The sequence below is a fragment of the Lepidochelys olivacea genome (genome assembly GCF_965140295.1).
Source record: "Lepidochelys olivacea isolate rLepOli2 genome assembly, chromosome: 3".
Classification (NCBI taxonomy): Eukaryota; Metazoa; Chordata; order Testudines; family Cheloniidae; genus Lepidochelys; species Lepidochelys olivacea.
Window position 1 is genome coordinate 104,898,576 of NC_140413.1, and position 24,201 is coordinate 104,922,776.

Consider the following 24,201-nt stretch of genomic DNA (forward strand, 5'->3'; position numbering starts at 1 on the left):
ATCCACACTGGGGTTTAAGATGCTTTAATTGTCCCTTTGTGGACAAACCATTAGTTAGGATTTGGCTATTTTGTTCAAGGTAAACAGTACCGCAAACAGTGAAATGTTATTGCTAATGCCTGAGAATCTGAAAGCAAAACTGATTAGAAGTAGATTATAAAAACAAGCAAAACAAAACGCTGACCATGGTATTTTCTTTGTCCATGTAGAAAGAAATGCAAAAGTAAACAAAGTATAAGATAGTGAAAAACAACATCTCTACAATAATTTCCATTACAATAGCTGACTGTATCGCTAGTAATTTGAGTAAGGAAATTTTAAAATAGGATTTTTCAGCTAACAACCTCTTAAATCAGTTAGCATTTAAGGATGTCAAGAAAAAAAGTGAAAGCCTATCATATGATGTAGCTTTTTACAGTAGTGACAAAATAATCTGACTACCCAAGGCTTGTTTCGGGGGCTTTTAGTGGCTGATTACTGAAAGAAATTCATGCTGGCTTGAAACTCCCACTGGGAACTGCAGACCTGGTACTTTGTATATCAATTGATCTTGAACAGTTAAAATTATGCCTCCTACAACTCAGTAGTGTGCTGGGAAAGGAGAGGAGGTGCACTGCCCAAGCAGAAGTGCCTGGAGGCATGATGCCTTTCAAAGACATTATGCATATTATTTATTTGAATTGCATTTGCACTAGGGGTCCCAGTCATGGATCTGGGCCCCATTGTGCGAGACCCTGTATGCACAGAATGAAAAGTCAGTCCCTGCCCCAAAGAATTTACAACTTAAATCAGTGAAGTCAATGGGGTTACTAAAGTGTTACTCAATGTGAGGAATCAGGTCAGAATATTACCTCAATAATAAAGCTGTTCATTTTCCAAGAAAGTACCTCTTGCAGTTCAACCTTCTCCCTCCCTCCCCCCTGCAAGCTATGCATACAACCTATCCCCTTCATGGCTTCTAAAATGTGTGTGTGTGTCAAGTATTTCAATCAAACCCCCAGTCACCTGAAAGGCACATCCTGTCTGTGCACAGCTGGAGTATCCAACATGACCAGAGGTTCAAAATGATTACATCGACAATGAAACAGTCAAACCATCTAGCCGGGGAAGGGTAATATGTGGGTCTGCAATAGGACACTTGGAAGTGAAATGTCATCTCAAGGGTATATTCTCTGGTGAGAAGTGTTTGCATTTTGAAATTTATTTTAGTGAGCAAACATCACTGTCACTGACTGTTAAATGTTGCTGCATTGTGAGATTCAACTCTGAGTATCTAGACAAGGTTCTTATCCATTGTCCCTTGTTTCCCTCCCCCCCCCCCCCCTCACCCTTTCTAGCCTATTTTTCAGCTCTTTTCAAGGTGTCCTGCTCTGGCCTGGTCTGAATTCTGAGTGAATTAGAGGGACTGTTCCCTGGGAACAGCAGTAGGAAAACAAACCACAGAACAAAGCTAACATTTACAAGTAAATGAAGTAATGCTTGAGTCATTATAAATACCAGCCAATATACAATAGGGTAAAATTCATCTGCCCTTTAGTTACCGTGGATTTAATCAGATGGAATGTTTCATGGAGCCTTCATTCCTTAACAGAAAGCCTCTCTGTGATTCACCAGCTTGGCCATTGCATTGACTCACGGTGAGCATTCAACATAACACTGTATTAGCTTCCCCACTGCAAAGAGAATTCTGTTCAGTTCCATCAAGGGCAATCCAATCCCAAAGCCCTAAGAAAGAGGTTGGGTGTTATAATAAAGGGCCTTTTCAGCACGAAGTGAAGCCATGCTTGTTAGAGCAAGGGATCAGGGCTCAGAAAACATGGGTTCTAGTCACGGTTCTGCCACTGACTAACTTGTTCTAGGACACAAAGTAACTTTGCTTCTCTGCATCTCAGTTTCACCATCTGTAAAATGGGAATAATATTTATCCTCGCTAGCATATTTCACTAGAGGATCTCAGAGTGCTTTACAAAGGCCAGGTATTAAAATGATAAAAACAGTTGCTGCCAGAATGGTTTCCCTGACCAGTGTGGATTAGGATCTTTTTTCAGTTCCAGCTGTTTGAGTCTGGGGAAGAAGTTTGGCCAGTACTCATCTGAATCTGTTTACCCATCTTCTACTGAGAATGCTGCCTCTGTGGCTCTCCCTCACTGAACAGGGGATCACAATAATGAACTTGGAATGAAATCTGGATCTCACACATATAATTGCAAAATCCTGCAGGCCCATCAGAATTTAGTGTTCTAACACCTGCCAACAGATGGGATAGTGATCAAATGTATATCCTACATGTATGAGAAAGATTGGCAGTGGAGCCATCATGTACTGTAAGAGTTTGTTTTTGGTCTGCGCTCAATTAAAAGGCCCGAGCTGCCTCCCCTGCTGATGCAAGTTGGGAGTAGCTCTACTGAAGTCAATAGGAGTTACATAAGTTAAAAAAAAAAAAGAAAAAAAGAGAGAGAGTCAAACTTAAATAGTATCCAAAATGGTCTTTACAGTTAATTGAGCACATTCTAGCTAGGTAAGATTAGGTGAGTTGTGTCTATGAAGGGAGAGAAAAACATCGCAAGAGAAATTCAGGAGCATATATCTGTACACACCACACCCTAACTGAAACCTAACATTTAGACATCTGAGCTCGCTAAGTCATACTTTGTTCCCCAAGTTTAACCATCATGCTGTACTTTGGATTTGTCTTCTTTCATGTTTTGCTTCAGCATTTCACCTTGTGACTGTGTTTGGAATGGATGCATTTGAAGATGTCAGCCAATATTAAGTGAAAATAAAATACCCTTTTTGTAACAACCTACAAATCAGGAAAAATGCATTTTAAACTGATTTTTAAAGACATCTAACTTTGATGCTGCTTCAATGAGCCTGACATTCCAAAACTCCAGAGTAATGTCTTTCATCTCAGTATGTATGCAGGGTTAAAGATTTAGTACATCCTTACTAGCAAGCCTCAGTTTCTAAACAGTATGAATAAAGAAGTACATTACTGACTCTACACAAAGTACGGTCAAATCCCCAAAGCAAACAGACTGAAAGAACAGAGAAACGTTTTCTTTGCGAACCTTTTAGCTACAATATGATCTTAGGTATTGCTTGCAACTATGGGTCTGAGCCAAAGGCGATTAAGTCAGTGTGAGAGGTCCTCCCCCCACCCCCCAGTTCATCTTACTGAAAAACAATAAGTTTATATTAATACGAGGGAGACTTGGTGGCCAACAGTTCCAAACTTGGAGCTAGGATCCGATTCCACTGGCATTAGAGAAGCCTGGAAGTTCAGCAAGTGGTAAGCTTTCTGAAAGGCCTTTAAATATCAATAGGAGAGCAGAGAAACCAACATAGCATTTTGAAAAGCGTGGTCTTAAAGGAATTTCAGGAATGTGATTTTTAAAAGTGCCTGATCACAAACTGATTAAAAAAATTAGTCTGTTTAAAACAAATCAAGTTGACCATATCTATCTAATGTAAAGATTGCTGAATGACCTACCTCTTCCGTTCACCATTACCCAGAGCACTGCCCTTCTCATTCACAATCACATGTCTCCCTTTGGTTACTACAGCTATTGCTTGGCTGGCACAGTAATATTTTTAAATATTTGATGGGATTTGTCAGCTGGAAATGAGGAGTATCAGCCAGTACCATTGGATCATCCACTCTCCGCAGACTACCAGCATGTTTTCTGTGTAACGGGAATGGTCAGTGGACCACAATTTGAGAACTACAGCACCAAACTGCAGCTACCAAACAGCTAGTTTAAAACAGTTGAAAGCTGAGCTGGGGTAGTCCTACCCATGACATAAAATGGAGTCACATCACATGCTTTAGCACTGTTATTATCAGCAGTGATTGAATAGCTTGTTGCTCTTTGCAGGATGCTTTAATGCATGGAGAGGTGCTGCAGAACCTGGGGATGCTATTGTTAACTCACCAAACAGTCCCAGGGATCGTTGGTCACACTGCCTGTATCATCAAAAATTTGAGCTTTTGCAAAAACGTACAGGTGAGTAGCAGTTTTTCTTTGCAGAATTACACACTGGTAGGCTGCACTTCTAGCATTATCAGATAAGAGTTACTCACACCAAAGAATGGCTTTTAAAATCATAGGCAAAAAAGGTCTTACACTCTGGGCCTGCTCCTGTTCCCACTGAAGTTAGAGGCAACATTCCCAGGAGTGTACAAGTGGGTAGGATCTGATGCTCTACATTAAAAGTTGTGTCTTTTATCTCTGTTTCCTTTGTTATACAGTATTAAATGTTGTGGAATAAAAGAAACATTTAACTTGTCATACAGGCCAGTGATAGTGTCTCACGGTTTTAATAGCTACATTTTTCATCTACGGCAGTGATACTCAGACCTCAGTGATTTAGGAGCCAAATTAGTGATCAACATTACCCAAAAGATATATACACACACACACACACGTCAGTCATTTTGCTGTAAGAATAATATATATGTAAACACATTATTCTCACAGCAAAATAACTGACCAAGTACTGTTTTGTCAACTTGAATTGGTTAATAACATAGTAAAACCAGCCTGATTGCTTAATAATTAAATCACACAGTGTTTCAAGATCATGTACTGCAAAGAGTCTCAGGAGACACATTAAAGAGCCACTTGCGGCTCACGAGCCTCAGTCTGAGTATCACCGGTCTAGGGATATGTATAGCAGGGAGGTTTCAGACACAGAGAGATTGAGTGACTTGCCAAAGTCACCCAGAAGGTCTGAGGCTGAGTGAGAATTGAATCCTCATCTTCCAAATCCTAGTCCAGTGGATTAACCACAAAACAATCCTTCCTTTTTACAGTGGATGTCTGTGGCTAAATATTTGTCGGGTCCAACATTTATCTGATTTCCCCATGTTTGGATAATATAATCCCAGCATTCCATTCATCCACTGCCTTGCTGCCAGGCCAAAAAAGTACACAAACCCTATAGAAAAGAAAACAGAGCCTTGCAGGGTGCTGGAACAATTTGTATAGCGGGGGTACTGAGAGCTATTGAACCAAACTGTAAACCCTGTATATAATGCCATCCACTTCAAGCCAGCGGGTGCTGCCGCCCCCGCAGCACCACTAGTTCTAGCACCTATGGCGCCTTGCACCCCTCAACCCCTTCCCAAACTCCTGCTTTTTTCCTTCCAGAAACTTTCCTAAATCCTCCTTCCTGGCCGAAAAGCCTACACAAAGCCAGACTTTGTAGTTCTCCTAGGCCAATGATTGAGGAAATTCAGAAACAAAGCTAGCACAGGATGTCATGCTCTCTTCCTGGGAGCTTCAGTGCTTTGCAAAGCTTTTGCACCACTCTTCTAACACCACTCATCCCTTCCCATGAGATGAAGGATGCTTCAATACATATAATTTTGGAGTTACTCTGTATCTATTACTTTCAAGTAGGTAAGTGTAATTTGTACTCTTCTGATTGGAAGAGCCTATAGCACCACATTCCAATCAGTCTTCTAATTACGCCGTATAAATTAACATATAGCAAATCCCACATGCCCCTTCAAATTCCACGGCTTCATACTCGTAAGCCAGGCTGTTTCTTGATAGCTAAAGAGACGAGCCACTGAAGATTAGAAGCACAGGTTTGGGGTGTTGGCATCCATCTGAGGAGAGATTTAAAAGCCTGAGATTAAAAAGAGACTAGCACTGACTATTCAAATGAAAAGAAGAGGTATATAAAGTAATGTGTTACTTATAACTGCCAAGTTGCCTATAACCATCTGCACTGGCTGATGCATCTCCAGCTCTGATGAAATCCTCATCCATGCATTCATTTTCTCACCCCTTTACTATTGAGACTCAGTTCTCTCTGGCCACCTTCCTACTTTTACAAGGAAATACAATCACATTGGACACATCCTCAAACAACTCCACTGGCTTCGCATTTGATCCAGTTCAATTTTTTTCTCATTTTTGAAAGAGCTCTCTGTCCCTGCTTTACTCTTTCTGCCCGTCCTCCTTCCTCCAGTTGTGCTGCACTAGCTTTCTTTCTGTCTGTGCACATAATCTGATCAGTTCTGGTGCAAGAGCCTTCTTCTCTGCAGCTCTCAACTTTGGGCACATTTTCCTGCCTCACTGCCTCATCTCACTTCAAACCTGGAAACCTTCCTTTCCTTCATCTTAACTTCTCCTTTCCGCTGCTTTCATTCTTCATTTAACTTTATAGAGTAGAGCATGGGATACATCTTATGAGACAAACTCTGCAATATAAAATAAAATAAAAATGTATTTTATTATACATAGAGAAAACTAGTCTTGCATTCCTCTTTCCTGTCTTCCATATCATGAGAGAGCACTCTTTTAAATTGGAAGATACATGTGAAAGAAAGACTTTGATACAAACCTATGGAACTCACTGTTGCTGAACATTGGGACAAATATCTTAGCAAGATTAAAACAGATTAGAAATCTGAATGTCTAATAACAGCCTCTTCAGATACAGTATCTGGCAAAAATTATAAGGTTTCACAAGCCTCATGGTTCAAGGCAGAAAACTGATCACAAGTTAGGGCCGAAAAGGGAATTTCCCCCAACCGCACATTATGAAAATCAGTTTCCGTATGATGAACTCTGCCAGACTAGAGTCTAGTAGATCATAGTGTGTGCAACAAGCACTGAAGTTACAAATCATCAAAACCACAGCTGTTCTTGGTAGTTGTGCTATCACCCATATATGCCAAATATATAAGACAAATATATGCCCCTGAACTGAAGCCCTGGAGGAAGAGTAAAGGAAGATCCTCATTTTCAAAGGTTGCACATTAGAAAGAGATGTGTTTATATAATTTTGAGTCAAAGCATTTGTTATCTGATGAATAGAGGGCACATTTAATTTTATAAAAGCTTTGCAGTTCACCTTAAACAAATGTCTGCCATGTAGACTGAAGTGTTAGTCTTCTGCCCCAATGCACGTGTAACCCCATTGACCTTAACAGTAGTGTGTCAAGGCCCCATTGTCCACCCCGAGGAATTGCCCCCAAACCAGTTAAAGGTCTTTGTCACAAAAACAAACAAAAAAAAGCCCCCTTTATGTATTATGGCTGAACTTGAAAAGCAGCAGTTTTGATTAACCTGGTCCCCCTCACCCTATGGGCAACCAGGAAACAATTTATACAAAAACTTATGTTCAAAGACTAAATATACATTTGCTTTGCCTAGGAATAACCCTTTTTCCTGACTGAGCTGTAGAAAGCTCCCCCTGGAAAGCCTTTTCCTGCACTCTGCAGAAGAGTTGTCCTTCTGCCTGAAAGGGTGCCTGCCCTTTTTATGAGTTCCTGATTAGGTGATAACTCTTGTTACAGACCTGGCTGAATCCCTTTTTAGTGCATGGTCACCAGTCTGGAATGGAACCAACCTTTGGATCCCATCAGCTACCAAGCCAGCAGGGTTTGGGCACAGTCCAGACACTGTTGCTAGGTCTAGGTTGCTAAGGTACACTCCACAACGTAGACTCGCTGTCACCTTTCCTTGGGAGGTGGGACTGCACAGTCCAACCGCTCTAGGTGCTGAAACCAGTGGTGAGACTTCCCCAGTCACTTACTCATGTCCCCTATAGTTCTACCTTGCCAAGTGCACCACAGTTTATAGTTTAACTTCCCAGGAACTACAGGGCAGAGTAAGGAACACAGGCTTTGCAGGGGAGTTCCTAAAATCACAGTTACTTTTTATCCTTGAAGCACACAGGAGTTACAGATCTTACTGAAAAATAACAAAAAGCCCATACCTGCTCTCCCCTGAGTCTGTGCTCGCAGCTATTTGTGAGTCCTAGGCCAGCCAGTGTGTCAGCTGGGTAGGCCTCTCCTGCAGTCCTTCTGTTGTCTGGCAGTGGTCCATGATGGGAGAGAGGGAAGCTGAAGCAGATCCTGCCCTTAGTTAAGATTTCTGTGTTCTCTATTGTGTGACTAATTCATATGCTGTAAAGCTCCAGTTAGGCACTTACCAAAGTCCAAACTGGGAAAACTACACTGACATGCTCAAAATGTAGGTCACATATTTCACGATGGTTATGCTGTCAATTGGAGGTCACACGTTATTACAGACAGATACCAAGCCATCACAACTCTCCCCGCTATCATTGTTTTAGGTAAAGCGAGGAATCCAACTATTCTCTTGTTACCTTCACACTGCTGAAAGAAGGAACTCCTGCCCATTTGCACATCAGGAGCTCCACCCTGTAGGATCCACCAGATCTGACCAGGATCTGAAGGTTGGAATGATGGTTCCTCAAACCTCTTCCAGAGGTCTGAACCTGTCCTTGTGGCCTAGCCATGCCAATGGGTTTTTCTTCCAGTGAGAAAATTATGGCAGAGAGTGGGTTTCATGGTTCTTGGGTTTAGAAGAACTTGTATCCAAGGAAGAACTTAAAAAGTTTCATAGGATGCTAGTGTTACTGTGTATGCACTGAAGTCTAGTCCTAATGGCCTAAAACATCACAATAGCATTAGCATCCTGTGGCACATTTACTAATTGTTTTCCCTTGGATACACACAGTTCTCTGCAACAGGGTGTCCTAAATCCTCCTAAGCCCCAAGGGCCATGACACCCTGGAGGTAGTTATGGCTGACACCCTGGAGGTAGTTATGGCTCGCTGGATAAATGTGTTAATTTTTTTAAAAGCTATTTTTCCCACACTGCACCTTAAAGGAAATAGATGCATAAAAATATGTTTAAGCAATTCACAATGCGATATGACATTGCAAGGTTTGGCTGCATATGGAGAACCATCATGTCACACTCCAGAGAAGTAACATTCCCTTGCTGTTTGGCTCTGGTAAGACCACACCTAAAATATCTTGTATAGATCTGAGTATTTGAATGCCAGAAAGTTGTCAAAAATGTGGAGGTAATTACAAGAAAAATAATAAGCTTCTGTGTTGCATGACATATGGTGATTCAATATATTGAATTGAGGTGGACACTTATCCAGTGGTGACTTTTTGGTCCACATCAAAACATCAGCACACAATGACCTTGCAATAAAACACATCCTGACACAATGACTCACAACATGAAGTTTTTTTGGCTTTATAAGTGATCTGAGGTCCTGTGACCATCCCATAGACAGAGCTTGTGTGACAGCTCTGTTGAAATCAGCATGGTCCCAGAAAATCCAAGATGAGCGTCAAGCTTGACCTCTCTCCCACCAGCACAATGCATCTTGTCTATTATGGGTAAGCAGGTAGCAATGGTTAGTATTGACCCATTTTGTCCTCAGCATTCTGTGAATTAGTTCATGTTTGTGAAGTCCTTGGAAGTTACAAAGCACTATAAAAGAGCTAAATATCATCTCTTTCTCCTCATAGAGAATCATTGAAAGTCCATGTGTGGAAGGACTCCTCCAGGCTATCCTGTCTACCGAAATTCAAGAAGAATCTCTTAATTACGTGACATGTTCTCTTGCTGAGCTGGCAAAGCATGGTAAGGGAGCAATCCCATAGCAAGCAGCATGATCTCACAGGGTGCACACATCTCTCATTGTTGCTAAACAGAGATGTGCGAGTGCACACACACAGAGGGAGCCATTTTTGCTCCCAATAAAGTCAATGGGATAGTTTTGCTATTAACTTCAGTGAGTGTATACTGATCCCACTTGTGGGAGAAATAGGCCCTACTGTTTGAATTCTTGTCTTTTGAACTGTTTCAGCTTTTAAAAACTGCTCTGTTCAAAATTCACTTTGTCTAATATTGCTCGTGTAGCTGGCTTATCTGTTTAATTGTAATGACACTGATTCCACTGGTTGTGACCCTGACGTATATTTCCATTTATTTCAGATAATTAATTTTATAGCACCAAAGACCAATTTAGAAAGCAGAAACAGCTAAAAAGCAAAGCGACTTTGCTTTTGTTTTTTTAATTTTTGCATGTGGCTTTTGTATTGGTTAGAGGTTCCAGACGGACTGTCCTGGAGATGAAAACCCTCCCTTTACCCTCAGGAGGGCAGCGGTGGGTGCGAGAGGAGCAGTACATGCTTTCCCACACTGCCCTCAAAAGGCCACAACCATGACCCGGAATGAGCACCTTTGGGTTGGGAGGGTATTTCAGTCTCATGACCATTCAGTGTTTTTGCCTCCCAGCTGTGACTACCAGCAAGGCTGGTGATTGGTGGCGGTTAGTTTTGTGAGGTGGACACTTATCCAGTGTTGACTGGGCAGGTTGAGACAACCATGCCAAATGGCTTTGTTTCACATAAAATAGTATGTGTGCTGAACAGACTAATCACATTATGAAAATTATCAGCCTTTCTATAGGCCAAATTTTCACTGAATTCACAGCCTGAGGATGTGGGTACTAGGTCCCAGAAGATGCTTTTCAAAAGTACTGCATGCATTCATTCTGGTCCTCCAGCTGTGCAAAGGGCGTTGGGCTGTCCTGTTTAGACAGACAGTCTGGCTTTTGGCCTTCTGGATGATGCATTTCTAAAGCCCTGGGTTTTATTTTTTTTGTTGTTGTTTTTTTTTTACAGCTTACTTGCATGTCTTTATGTAGCCTTTTTGTTGCTTCCTGTCTCCCAGAAGGTGCCACATTACACTTGCTAGAATGGATGAATGGACCCCTGATAAAGCGCCTAGTGAGACTGGCTGGGCAACGGGAACATACAGAGCCATCATTTCAAGCTGCCTCCGTTGTCCGACACATGATATGTCACGGTAAATGTTATGCATAGAGTTTAATTACATTTCTGACACATTTATATTGTGTAAAGTGAAATGTCGACTGTCTTTTCAAAAAGGGTTTGGCCTTCAGTCACTAAATAATCATTAACATTTTCATAGCACACTTCATTTGATGTCAAAACGCTTCACAAATACTGTTGAGCCTCAAAATACCTTGGTGAGCTAGGTAAGCATTACTGCCCCCATTTTATAGAAGGAGAAACTTGGGCTCTGAGAGATTGATTTAGCTGTGGTCAAATAGTAAATTCATGGCAGAGGCAGTAATAGAACTCCAGGTACTGATTCCATGGAACCAGACCAATTTACACTAGCAGAGGCTCTGGTGCTTAGTCTCCTGCTCTAACCACTACAACCAGCTGCTAGTTGGTCTTGCACATTCTGCAGTGATTATTCTGAAGCAAGATGGGCAAGAGGATGGGATGGTGTATGGCATTTCTCACTTTGGGGGGGGGGGAAGGAAATAATTTTGAACATATTCCAGACAGGAAATATCAGCAGTCTTCTTTCTCCCTGCCCACCTACCAAGTACTTTAGTCCATATAATATGGCTGAGAATAGGTAGCAGAGACTGAATACTTTATTACAAAGTAGTTGCGTCAGAAAGGATTTGGCTCAAGAAGTTTAACTTAACTCCATCCACTGACCAACAGAGCCTTCTTGAGCCAACAAAATTACCTTAGTTCTGGAATAAAACTTAACTGGAACACTCAAGAAAGCAGACCTCTGAGAATTTAGCCAGTGATCTCTGAATTACAGTGACGGATAATGAAAAGAGCATTGCATTATCTGCAGAGAATAGATACCTGTGTGTCCAATGTACTTGCTCCATAAAATTTAGATCTTTTCAACTTCCAAAATAGGATTTATATATATTATATAAACAACAGAAATGGAGCAAAAATATTCAATCTTATTCGACACCTCTCTCCAATGAAAGGGGTAGTTAAATTCCAAATTCTCTCCCACTCTGACCTGACAGATATTAGAGTCTGGAATGAAAGTTTCTAGCAAGGGAAAAAATTCAAACCTACCTCAATCCCCACATCAAACATCTTACACTAAAGAAGAATCTTATCCAGAGAAACAAATGCTGTCTGCAAGCACTAACCATGCACGGAGCTTTTGAAATATTTACAGACTAGGTGAGAGTGTGAAAGGCTGATCAATAGTTTGAGAAGTACACTCTACAAGTACCGTATATCAGGCTCCTAGGGCAGCAGCTGGGTCAGTTGAAACCTTGCATACAATTTTAACTACATTATTGACACTAATGGGTTTATAACAGTTATTTTATTATCCATTAAAATTGGAACACAATGTGTAGTTGGGAAGGGGAGAGGAAATAGCTGAGTCAACACACATTTTGAAATAGTATCAAATTCCTCATTTGATTAAAAATGTTGCCTTATGAAACCCATAACAAATAAGTGTTCACTTTAAGTTGTTTCTGCCTCTCTCACCCTATCCCCATTGATGTAGATAAAGTGAGGTCTCTGCTGAAATGCCACATGGAGGAAGTCCAACGCTACCTCATGAATTTTCTCAACCACCAAGAGATTCGCTTTCAGCAGCTGGGAATTTCTACACTGGGCAAACTACTAGAAGGTATGTCCCTTGATTCAACAGTGCTCACTACCAGTACCTAGACTGCAAGGCACAGCTCAATCCTAACTGCTCATATCCAGGCTTGGAAGGATTAGATTTTTATCAGTAAATGTTGATTTTGCTGTGCACACACAAACCAATGAAAAAATTATTAGCAGAGATAATAATCATAATTTACAGATAAGCAAAGAAAGATAAATGCTGTTTGAGAAATTATTGGAGTTTGATTTAAGGAAATTTACTTTGTATATTTTGACATGTGATATTGACAATTTGTGTTTTAACTATTATAAAGTTTTAACGTTTTGAATCTCAACAGTGACGGTCATTAAATAATAACTATCTGACCCTCCTCCATCATTTCCTGCAACCGTAAACATTGAAATCAATAAAAATAAAATGTCTAAACCCCAGAATTTTGCACAACAAACTATAAATCAATCATTTAAAAAAATTGATATTACCTGTCAAAATAACCAAGAAATAAAAATTGAATTCTGCCCAGTCCACTCATATCAAAGTAATACAGTCACTGCCTGGTAAAAAAGCATTGCTTACAGTAAGTGTAACTGACAGTGCTACTGCCTACTGGGGATTAGCTCTATTCACTGAATCAGAGAGAGAGAGAGTAGCCTCATGGGTAGCAATTACCTTGGCTCTTTTAAGACACACTTACCAAAATGATTTTTCTAAAATAAAGGCAAACTGGTGCCATTTTACTTTTTGAAAATGGAATAGGCTTTATTGGGACAGTATAGCCAGTCAATGGGAAATAGAAACTCTGTGTATGGATATTTGCCCAGATGGAACAGGACTTGCTCTTTGTCTTAGAAAAATGTCAAAATGGACAAAGAACACACCCAATAACCTCCTGGTTAGTGCTTGTTCATTACATTTTCACTCATTCGCAGTAAATTATTAGCCTTAGCACAAGAGCTGAGAGAATGAATAATGGTCTTTACCACCATTTTGCTTTTTTATTTATGGACATTTTTCCAGGCGGATGGGCCTAAAATACTTGGCATGTAGACTGCTGAAAGGTACCACTGTTCTGTTCTCAAATGTCTGATCAGGAATGCCTACCAAACCAGACTAAAACTAGTAGATCTCATAAATTAGGGCTACTAGTTTTGACTGAGCCCCTTAACATTTTTATAGTATTTTGGGGGGATGGGGAAGTAGAAAGAAGTTGAAAGAATTGCTTCCAAAATAGTAAAAAACAAAACAATAGGAACTGTCAGCCAGTTCAGCAGCCTAGTTGTTTCCTTCTTTGCTGTTATGTGGGAGGCTGTATTCAACACTGGACTCAGCTCCTCACCTTTGTGGGAAGGTTTGTGTGCTACTTTCCACTGATGCAGAAGGCCCAGTGCTCAGATGGCTAAAGATAGAGTCATCATTCTCCCTTGTGTGGTAAGGAGATATTGTTTACATAGGATGGATTTTAAGGGAAACTATAGTGCATTTGTATCATGAATAATAACTCAACTGCGTACCTTTCTATCCAGTGTGCAAACAAAAAAAAAATTAATTTCTAAAGAAATTTTAAGGGAAGAGTGTGTGTGTGGATAGACCACTTCAGTTATGTGGGCTGCACAATCATACCCTGGTTTTCCTCTGTTCTCAGATCCAGAATTTTCATCTGCATTCAGCCAGAGTCAATTGATAGAGCATCTTGAGCAAATCCGTCAACAGACAGAAGAAACTCAGGAGCTCCTTAAGATGGTTATCAGCCGCAAAGGCAGTTAACATTTTATTTACTCACCTCATGAAATGCTATCCTAGCCTGCAGCCTCATCCCTCAGAAAGGGTAACCTTTTTTTTTTTGTTATTACTTCTCATAGCCAATATTTTCTACCACTTGCAGTTCCACCTAACACATAATGACCCGGTGGAATCATGTACTTTATACGGCCTTAATGTTTTGATAATGGAAATCAGTACGGTCTAGAAAAAGGTTTGAAAAAAACATGTCAACTTACTCTATCAAAATGTTTAATGGCTACACCTACATTCCTACCATGTACATGGCTGATAAAATACCCAATACTAGCTAAACTTTGCATGTATCTTTTTGAACACACAGTAAGCACTGTGTGTGAGAGATTTTATTTATGTAAAAACCAGGTTTTATTAAACACACATTCCTCCAAACACATATTTTATATGCAAACTATGCTATGCTCTTTGATATTAACAATATTCTATTACTATTCAGTGTCTGTATTCATTATTTCATAGTACCCATATCACTAAAGTGCCTGGAGCTACCTAACTAAAGAGAAAGAGCACTGGAATTAGAATATGAAAGATGTAAAGGGCAACATGTTCACTAGTGAAGAACAGTGAACTCCGAGGAAGAAAATTATAGTAATTAGTAATAAATAGAGTAATGAACTCACTGGGGTTGGGTGTCATCCAAACTACCACACTTTCATACTACAATGTCAGGGTAAGGGGCCATAGGGTAAATAACAATCATGCCCATTGTATAAATTGTGTTTGAAATATAACAGTTAACATGGACATATTGTCTCCCCTTCCTAAAAAACCCCCCAAAACAAATAAACAAAACCCCCACCTTGTAGCATGTCTAAATAGTGCTTTTTTAGGAAAATGTAACATGCACAAGCTAGTCTATTTAAGGCACCAAAAGCATTGCTGTATTTGTGTGTGAGTGTTGTTAATTTTTTTTAAGAATGGGGCATGGAGTGCTTATAAAAAACCATTGGAGATTGATGACAGAATTCAAGTTGTATTGTGTTAGTTAACTGCTATGATTTAAGGCTAAATTTTGCCTTCATGTAACTGTATATAAATCCCACATAAGTCTTTGTGGGTTGCATTTGATTACCTGAAGGCAGAATTTGTACCTGAGTGGTTAAGTAAAGTCTGGAGTTTTACAAATATGTCCATGCTTAAGCATGTCATAAAATTAGTGACTGTAAATCAGCTGAGCATTTACTAGACAAACTGAAATATACAGAGAGTTGGTATCAGGTTTATAATCAATGTTACATTTAGTGGTGAGTGTTCAACTGAATCACTGCTAATTTTTATGGCATTATATTGGAGAATTAGTACAATAGAATGGCCAGGCTTCATGCTATTTTGTTAAGGATGGTTCAGTTGGATTATGCAACTTTCATTTTACAATCAGAGAACATGCACAAGTCAATTTTCCATGGCATGCTTTGGGTAACAAAACCACAATTCCAAAATTGTCACTCCAACATTTTGAACGTTCTTAGTTGAAGTAGAATTTTGGAGAAAACACCCTCTTCCTCTAGGCTTTGAGGCTGCAATTATAAATTTCACAACAAATGTCATCAGATGCAATCTTTACAAGGACTGTAGTATATCCCAGCACCTGTTTGGACCACCTCTCAGCAGGTATGCATACCCAGAGATTTAAAAAAGCCTAAATGGTACCAGAGCTTTTTAACTGTTTAAGATGTGGGAATAACTATACTGGATGGAGTGATGTAAGAGTTCTGTGCCACTGTTCTGCTGAGCATCTGCTCCCACATGTGTTCAGCAAAGTTTCTTACCATGAACGCTGGAAAGTTTCTCCTTCATTTGGGATTTTTATATATGTATACACACACACACACTTTTTATATTTATCTATCTGTGTGTGTGTGTGTGTGTACGTACAAGTGCAATCTTGTAAAGAATCTCTATGCTTTGTTAAATAAATACACTTGTTTTCATTATAAACATATCTAAGTGCTATGTTTTAAGGAGAACGGTGATCCAAAGACAAAACTGGTATGCTGGGGTGTACTATCCTTTGGGAACAGTGGATCTGTGAATTCTGTGAGTGTCCAGTGGAAAAGGGGTGGGATACTCCAGCGGGATGCTTGGGTGTGCCTATCACTATATGCTTTGGGGGTGTTCTGCAGGGACCTGGGGTGGGAGTAGGTGTGCCTGGTGCAGTCCCTGTTCCCTAGCGATTCTCCACTGCCACACAGCTCACGGAGTATATGGCAGTGGAGGTATGGCTTAAAGCACCTCAGAGTGCTGGCCAAACTTGTACCAGGAGCTGAAGCAGATCCAGAAGCCCCCCTAAGTAGGGGAAGTACAAGCTACCTCCCTTCAGTCTCTCTGATGACCCTAGCACCAATACTGGGATGAGTTGCCCCACCCATCATATGACTTCTTCCCTGTGACTATTACTACAACTTTAGTATTCCAAACTCCACTCCTCACCACACCTTCAACCACCACCACCCGTCCATTAAACTCTCTCTGGAACGCTCCTACACTAGCATCAACTTCTTGGACACCACAATCAGCTTCAACGATGAAACCCTCCATACAGCTGTATACAAGAAACCCATGCATCACTATATCTGCCCTCACAGATCCAGTAACCACCCCAAAAATACCAAAAAATCTGTTTTCTACAGCCAGGCACTCAGATATCACAGAATGTGCTCTGAGGAGAAAGTCCGGGATATACACCTTAACACCTCCTTCACCAAACAGGAACACTCCACCAGAGAAGTAGATCGCATCATGGAATGGGCCACCCCAATACACCAAGAGAACCTACTTCAATACAGAAATAAACCCTCCTCTGACAGCACACCCCTAGTTGTTGCTTAGCACACAGGAATCCATAGAGGGTATCTTCAAACTCCATCTTCTGGCCTTCATACAATCCCCAACCTCTCCAAACACATCATCAGAAGCAAACTCCCCACAGACCAAGACACACCAACTCAACGCAGCACCAGACCCAGCCAGAACAACAAATGCAAAACCTGCAGACGTATCTCCACTGCCACAATGATTAACATTCCCCGCAACACACCTTTCAAGATCCATGGGTCCAAAGACATGCCTATCACAACACGTGGTGTACCTCATGCAGTGCATTAAACGCTCCAACAACAACAACTATGTGGGTGAAACCAGACAATCACGATGCTCTCGAATGAACTCACGCAGGAAAATGATAAAAGACAAAAACACCCTACCTCCTGTGCGGCAACATTTTCTCCACAAAGCAATCCCTCGATATCTGACCAATCAGTCCTCCTCCTCCTCAAAGGAAAACTGCACAACACTTTTTCAAAAGACCAGCCTGGGAGCTTAAATTCATAACTTTGCTAGATACTAAAAATCATGGACTGAATAGAGACACTGTTGTAATAAGCCATAAATCCAATCTATAACTCACTAACAGCCCTCCCCTTCCTTTCCTCCCTATTACTAGAGGAGTGTTAATGGGCCATTTCACCTTGAATGGTTCCTTGAAATGTATGTTAACTATTTATGCTAAAAAATTTGTTCCACCCTGTATTTAGCTGTGACACTCTAAGTACATTTCCCAGACCTGAAGAAGAGCTCTGTGTAAGCTGGAAAGTTGGTCTCTCTCACCAGCAGAAGCTGGTCCAATAAAAGATATTCCTTCCCCAACCTTGTCTTTCGAATATCCCGGGAGCAACACAACTACAACAACACTGCATACGGTGAAATCGACATTTACTAACAATTACCAATAAAAATCTAATCCTTCCAAGCCTAAATACAGTTCACTTTGCAAACTTGTGATAAAATTAGAATCTGTTTTTCATAAAATCACAGAAATGTAGGGCTGGAAGCAACCTCGAGAGGGCATCTAGTCCAGTCTCCCATGCTGAGGCAGGACCAAGTATATCAAGACCATCCCTGACAGATGTTTGTCTAACCTGTTCTTAAAAACCCTCTGATGAGAGATTCCACAGCCTTACTTGGAAGCCTAAACCAGTATTTTTCTATTTTATTGGGAATTTTACCAAACTGGAAACAATGTTTAAGACTTTGGCAAGAAGTAAAATAGGGCATTTCCTGTTAGGAATGAGATAAAAAAGTGAAGAGAAAAGAATGTAAGAAACTGAAACTTAATGACTAAATCTGTATTTGTGATGCAGTGCTTAATGTCATGGACAAATTTGCTACAGAGCACTTGATTGTGGCACTATGAACTACTGACTGAGGCGATGAGGTGAATATTTTCAGTTCCCAACAATATGAAAATTTATGACTCTCCACTTCATAATGCTTGTTATTATTTTAATGTAAGTAAGACTTTTACAACTCCTAATTCTACCATCCTGGAATAGTCAAACAGCCCCGACTGTGCAGATGGTTAAAAATGTTACAGTAACGGTCTACAAAGCTGACACCATTATACCCCATGCCCACCTACATTTGATACTATGGTCTAGTAACAAAAAACAATATTTTAAAGAAGACTGATTTTTTCCTCCATTTAAAATCTTCTGTCTTCAGATGAAGGTGGGTCAAAACCAGGACTTCAAATCTCAAACCCGATGAATTTTTTTTGTCAGTTATTCTGATCCAAATGCCCAGATCTGAATCTACCCTTATAGTTTTGGTTCCAGGTCAGACCCTACAGCAAAAAGGGGCTTTTTTTCTAGTTCTGGTTTAGACATTGAATACATTTCGTGAGAACTCTTTTCATTATAGTTCCAGTTTGGCAAAGTACTTAAGAACGGCTTAACTTTAAGCATGTTCTTAAATCTTATTGATTTCAATGCTATATCAGAGTTTTTGGTCTGAAATCTCGTGAGTACTATTCATGTGATCTCAAGGCCATCAAACTTGAATCCTAATCCAATCCCTGTTTTAAACATAATTTGAATCTAGATCCAAATAGCAACTCCTTGGTCCATCCCTACTTATAAATGATCCTGTGCTACTTGCCTAATAAACAGATGAGAGAAAACCAAACAGTCACAAATAAGTGAAGAGTAACTAGAACAATTTTCAAGCGTAAACTGCTCCCTAGATAAAACTAATGTAACAAGATAACCAAAATATAAAAGTACAAATATTCCAAACAAATTTTATTTGGTCTTAGATACTATATAGATTAAAAGAAATAACACCTACATATTTTGGACATATTTTAAAATATAATGGTTATGTACATGGAGAACTGTAAAGAAAGCTGAAAACGAACCCAGTTCATTTCACTAAATCACGAACTATTTCTAAAACATTCTGACTGAATGGCTTTCCCGCCCATATAATCGGAGAGATGAAGTATCATCTTATGAATTACCAGTAGATTTATCCAATCTCCTTTTTGAGAAGACACGCACCCTGTAGCTGTGGAAAGTCAACGCTTCAAAACACTCTTCATAGAATTCTTTCAGGTCTTACCTTAAACTGAGCTTCCCTTTGATAACAAACTTGCTGCAGTGTTGCTCATTATGGGCCTGATGCAGTGCCCAAAGGAGTTAATCAAAGGAACCTCATTGGGGCAGATCTCCAGCAGGTGTAAAATGTTATAGCTCCCTGGACCTCAATTTGCCCAATGGGAAGATCTGTCCCATTGATTTCAATCAGTGCCCCGGTAACATCTCTCACGCACAGCACTTAAGTAGTAATTTCTGTCATTAAGAGCACTGTTTATAAAAGCAAAAAGTACAAAATTTTTCAGTCAAGCTTGGTAGCAGCAAAAAAGTGACAAGTGTGGAATGCTGAAAGTGAAAAATAGATGTCAGTGGACTAAAGAGGAATAACATTCAAGTCATTATCTGGTAATAAAGTGTACTGCATTTTAAAAAATGAACATTAAACAAATAAAAAGTACAAACATGCATCATTTTCCATTTGTTCTGAAATGAGCCCCCCAAAACACCCCTCCCTTTCTTACCCCCAAATCAATATTTAAGTTCACAGAGTGTCACAATCTGATAAGACAAAGAAAGATCCCTCCATTACTGGGAACAGCAGCAATTTACAGGACTAAAAAAAAAAAAAAAAGGGGGGGGGGGATTTTTCTGTGCGTCTACATGTGTACCTTTTATCCTACCATGGACATGAATTCAACGAACAAAATCAAGTTTGCAATATTGTTTTACCACATTTTTCTAATTTATTCCATTAAATGATTTATTTTTGTACTGAACAAAATTCATAAATACATTATCTAGGAGAACAACAGGTTTTTGTCTTGTCCATGAAAAAATAGCGCTTTCAAATTTTCACATTTTAAACCCTGTTCCGCTTTGTGTTTTTAAAGAAAATGCAAGAAGATCGTAGTGACATTTGAATTTACAGAATGTCCATGTAGAAGTTACATTTACAAGAACCTGATACAGAAGCCTATATTTTGCCCCCATAATTAGAGTTCTCTGCAATAATATTTAAACCAACAGGTTTAAATGAAACCTCCCATTAGCCCTACTTGTAGAGCAAGGAGATGTTTATTTTTCAAGTATTAGATCCATAAAACGTAGAAGATTAGTCGCCAATTTTAAAAGCAACCACCCATCTTCAAAAAAAAAGTGAGGCCCTTTACCCCAATCAGCTCATTACTGTAGGAGTCCAGTGCCTTTTGCCTTGAAGAATGCAGAAAATATTGATTTGCGAAAAGGAGCTTGTCAGAAAAAAGCGATTTTAACTAATGCACATGAAGCATGATTTTCTAGTGGTGAAAACTATTAGAAAGATAATCCATGTCTATTCTCCATCACTTCTTCTGCTGGTTTTACTAAGGTCTTTTCAAAAAAGATACCCACAAATTTTGTAGAAAACTGGAGAGAGAAAATAAAACACTCCTTCATAGTATGGAAGGAACTCCATAGGCAGCGGAGATGCTTACTTCATCTTTGGCTCTTCAGAAGAGACGGTCAGATAACTTCTATAATGAAAGGCAGTAAAAAGGACAGATTAGCAGATGGAAATAATTTTTGTCTAAAAAGCGGATTTAAATAGCACTTTCATTGGCTGATCCTTCTGCTCAAATTTTCTATACATGGAAGGAGGAAATAATGCAGGCAGCTGATTTAGCTTGTGATGATTATTCAGTTCATACCCAACATATACAAAATTCTAGTCTGCTTCTGTACAGAGATCTACAGCGACAGCTGCTGCAGCCAAGCCTTCAGTATCAACGTCAGAGCTAACGCGATGACCAGGAGGCTCTATTAGGGAACGGTATTCAGTACTCTCATATGTAAGGCAGTAACCATTTCCCCATGCCACAGAGAGAACCCCTCAAGAGGGGTACAACTTTCCATTTGGATAGCTGGAACATATTGCTGGTTCAGAAGCTGCTAAGACAGTGGCAACTAATTATGGCACAGCAAGGCTCTCCGGTTCCGAAGCGCATTGTGCAAACATTTATAAAACATCCTCATGAGCGGAACTGGGTGAAATTTTTCATTTGAAACGTTTCACGGCAAAAACATGCAGATTTTAGCCTTCGGCAACACAAATATTTTTGTGAATTTGTGTGTTACGCTGAATTGTTTCAGTTAAAAAGAGCAAAAATCTGAACAAATTGAAATGTTTTGATTTGTTTTGGTCAAAACAACTTTTTGTTTCTAAATTTCCTTTACTTTTATTAAAATATAATCCAAACCATTTTAAAATGGTCAATATCAAAATGTAACATTTTGATTTGTTGGAACAAAACATTTCAATTTTGTTAAAACAAAACATTTTGTTGAACCTGTGTGACGGAATGAGAATATATCATATTTTGTATGAATATGGTGTGTGCCTCAGTTTCCCTTGTGTGGTGCATGTTTAACTAGGTGAGGGGGTGGGGAAAGGTTGTTTACTCTTTGCAGAGATCCAGGTGTGACTGACCTGGCTGCCTGGGATCTGGGCCCTCATGCCCACGGACAGTCTGAGAAGACAACAGCCACTCCAATTACCCAGACGTTTGGCACCTAGCAACTAACAACCATGGATGGCCCACCCTCTGCAGGAAGCCAGCTGGGTGTGACCAGCTGGAGAACAAAGGGCTAAGAAGGGGGGCAAGGTGACAATATTTGCCCAGGAACAAGGACAAAGAAGTGACGAGGGGCCAGGTGGGGTTGTTAAGTGTGTGCTGCTGAAAACAGGAGAAGCTTCTGGACTGGGACAAAGAAGGGGTCAGAAGGCTCCGGACTGTCCCAGATGGACCAGGCTGTAACTTTCTGTTCTCTATGTTAACTAAAGACTTCCTACTTGGTGTTCCAGAGCTCTAATAAACCCTTCTGCTTTTACAGTGCTGACTAAAGAGTCACTCCCATTTAAGGGAGTTGGGGGTGCATTGCTCCCTTTGGGTGTACAAGTTTCTCTCTCAGGTGTCCAACTCAGGTGGACTCACTGGAGGGAGCTTACAGTGTGAAGCAGGGGTGCGGAAAGCACCGAGGCTCGGTCCCAGGAGGCAGTGAACGCAAGTGGCTTACCCTAGTGAGTGTGAGACCCTAAGGGGGCTGACACAATGAAGGGTCCTCCCAGGGACAGTTCCAGAGCTATTCAAGAGCAATGGACCTGTGGATCCATGACAACTTGAAACCATTTTTTTTTCCAGAATTGCCAGTGAACCAAAATATCTGTTATTCACACCCCTATACGGACGAAGCAAAGATTTACTAGGAACCCCTTATTTCCCCTGATGTTAGGTTAAGAATAATGGTTCAACATAGCACTATGCAAGTATACATGGCTTTGCAAACACATAGTAAGACATGCTCTCTGCCCCAAATATCTTACAATCTAAACTGCTTAAATTAACCATCTGGTTATGTACATCAATTAGGGACTCTATGGTCTCTCTCGTTTACAAAATGTTCCAGATTCTAATGGTCCAAAGCAAACCTACCTGCTGTTTGATGCGTTTGAACACTATCTACCTGAGGCAATGGCCCCAGAGTCCCCTTATCTTCAAAGGCTAAAATTGGATTCAAAGGAATTTCAGGGCTATTGCTTCCATCATTGTTCAAGGCATCCAGTGTGGATGGTTTAGATCCAATGGGTAAGTGTATGAGCTCTTCAAAGTTGTCATTCTGCATAGACACTCCATTTTCATTGGGTTCCCTTCCAGGGTTGAGATTACTGGAAGCAAAAAATATCAGTAAATATCTTACAAATAATGTACGTTATCAGCGTACCGGGACACAGCTGGTCAAGAGCTGAAACTAAGCAATCCAGACATATTAATGACAGTTTGTTTTCATAGACTGTGGTATTATTCAGTGTGTACAGTATTTGGGGTAGCAGTGAACAAGTGAGCTCAGCATTTGCCTTCACCCTTATTAGAAATCCACATTTCTTTTCTCCCTAAGAACTAAGAATTTTGTTTAGGAAAAGTCTTAGGGCCAGATCCAAATTTAGAAAATGACTCTCCACTGTCTGCCATACCCACCACTTGAAGATGGATGACACTTACGTGTACATGTTCCTGTTGATCTGTCGGAACCAAAATAATCACTTGGAAAGAAATGCATTAAGTAAAAGCAACATTATAAGTAAAAGAGAAGTCTGCATTCATCTACAGTGATTTATTGTATACTATACTAAACATTAATTGCAGAGCTAGACATCAGGTTGCATAAACCATATCTAGTGATAATCTGCATTCTAATTTTGTTCAGTAAGTGTCCTATTTCAGAATAGGCCTCGTACCCATTAAGCTCGGTGATGTTATACCCTTGTATTACTCATAAGTATGCCATAATCTGCTGCATCATAGTATCAATGGACATATCATGGCTACAGCAAGTGACCCACACAAAAAAGAAACTGAAGAGAAAAAATGGTAGTACAACCCTATTTATTTACCAACTTTTAGTACTTCTAAGGTATTTATCTGTTACCTTTCTCTGCTCTTTACTTCTCAAATATCTTGAGACTGGCATTCTCTAAGACTGCAAGAGCCTTCCCTCTTCATAATGTCAAGTACTTTCCTTTGCAAGATCTGCAGAATCTGAGTATGTGTTGTCATTCCCTAATTTTGCAGGCTTTGCTCTTGTCCTACTGCAATCTTCTCTTTCTGATCTACCCGACATCTGCTCCCAGTTCATCCAGATGTGACTCTCATTTATTGTGTCTGCTGCTTTGACCATCCAGTCCTCCTTCAGATTCATCATCATCTTCAAGCTCCTACTCCTTA

The 24,201-nt window shown here is 40.1% G+C and overlaps 2 protein-coding genes across 4 annotated transcripts in view; one reads left to right on the top strand and one right to left on the bottom strand.

Moving 5' to 3' along the window:
* The window catches only part of LOC311517816 (uncharacterized protein), a 47,895-nt gene extending 31,911 nt beyond the window's left edge, over window positions 1-15,984 (top strand). The window contains exons 10-14 of the mRNA XM_084622987.1: window positions 3,879-4,007; window positions 9,317-9,431; window positions 10,527-10,661; window positions 12,168-12,293; window positions 13,918-15,984. Coding sequence (XP_084479113.1) covers window positions 3,879-4,007; window positions 9,317-9,431; window positions 10,527-10,661; window positions 12,168-12,293; window positions 13,918-14,039 — 627 coding nt within the window. The 3' untranslated portion in view covers window positions 14,040-15,984. The remainder of the gene's footprint in view (window positions 1-3,878; window positions 4,008-9,316; window positions 9,432-10,526; window positions 10,662-12,167; window positions 12,294-13,917) is intronic.
* A 4,222-nt stretch (window positions 15,985-20,206) lies between these two features.
* Window positions 20,207-24,201, bottom strand: part of MAP7 (microtubule associated protein 7) — a 200,056-nt gene continuing 196,061 nt past the window's right edge. For 2 of the 3 annotated variants that reach the window (XM_084623486.1, XM_084623485.1), the window contains exons 17-18: window positions 22,912-23,144; window positions 20,209-20,955 (exon numbers count right to left, since the gene is read on the bottom strand). In XM_084623486.1, the coding sequence (XP_084479612.1) occupies window positions 20,945-20,955; window positions 22,912-23,144 (244 nt within the window). In that variant the 3' untranslated portion in view covers window positions 20,209-20,944. Of the gene's footprint in view, window positions 20,956-22,911; window positions 23,145-24,201 lie in introns of all 3 variants that reach the window. The other variant, XM_084623487.1, reaches the window with a different exon arrangement.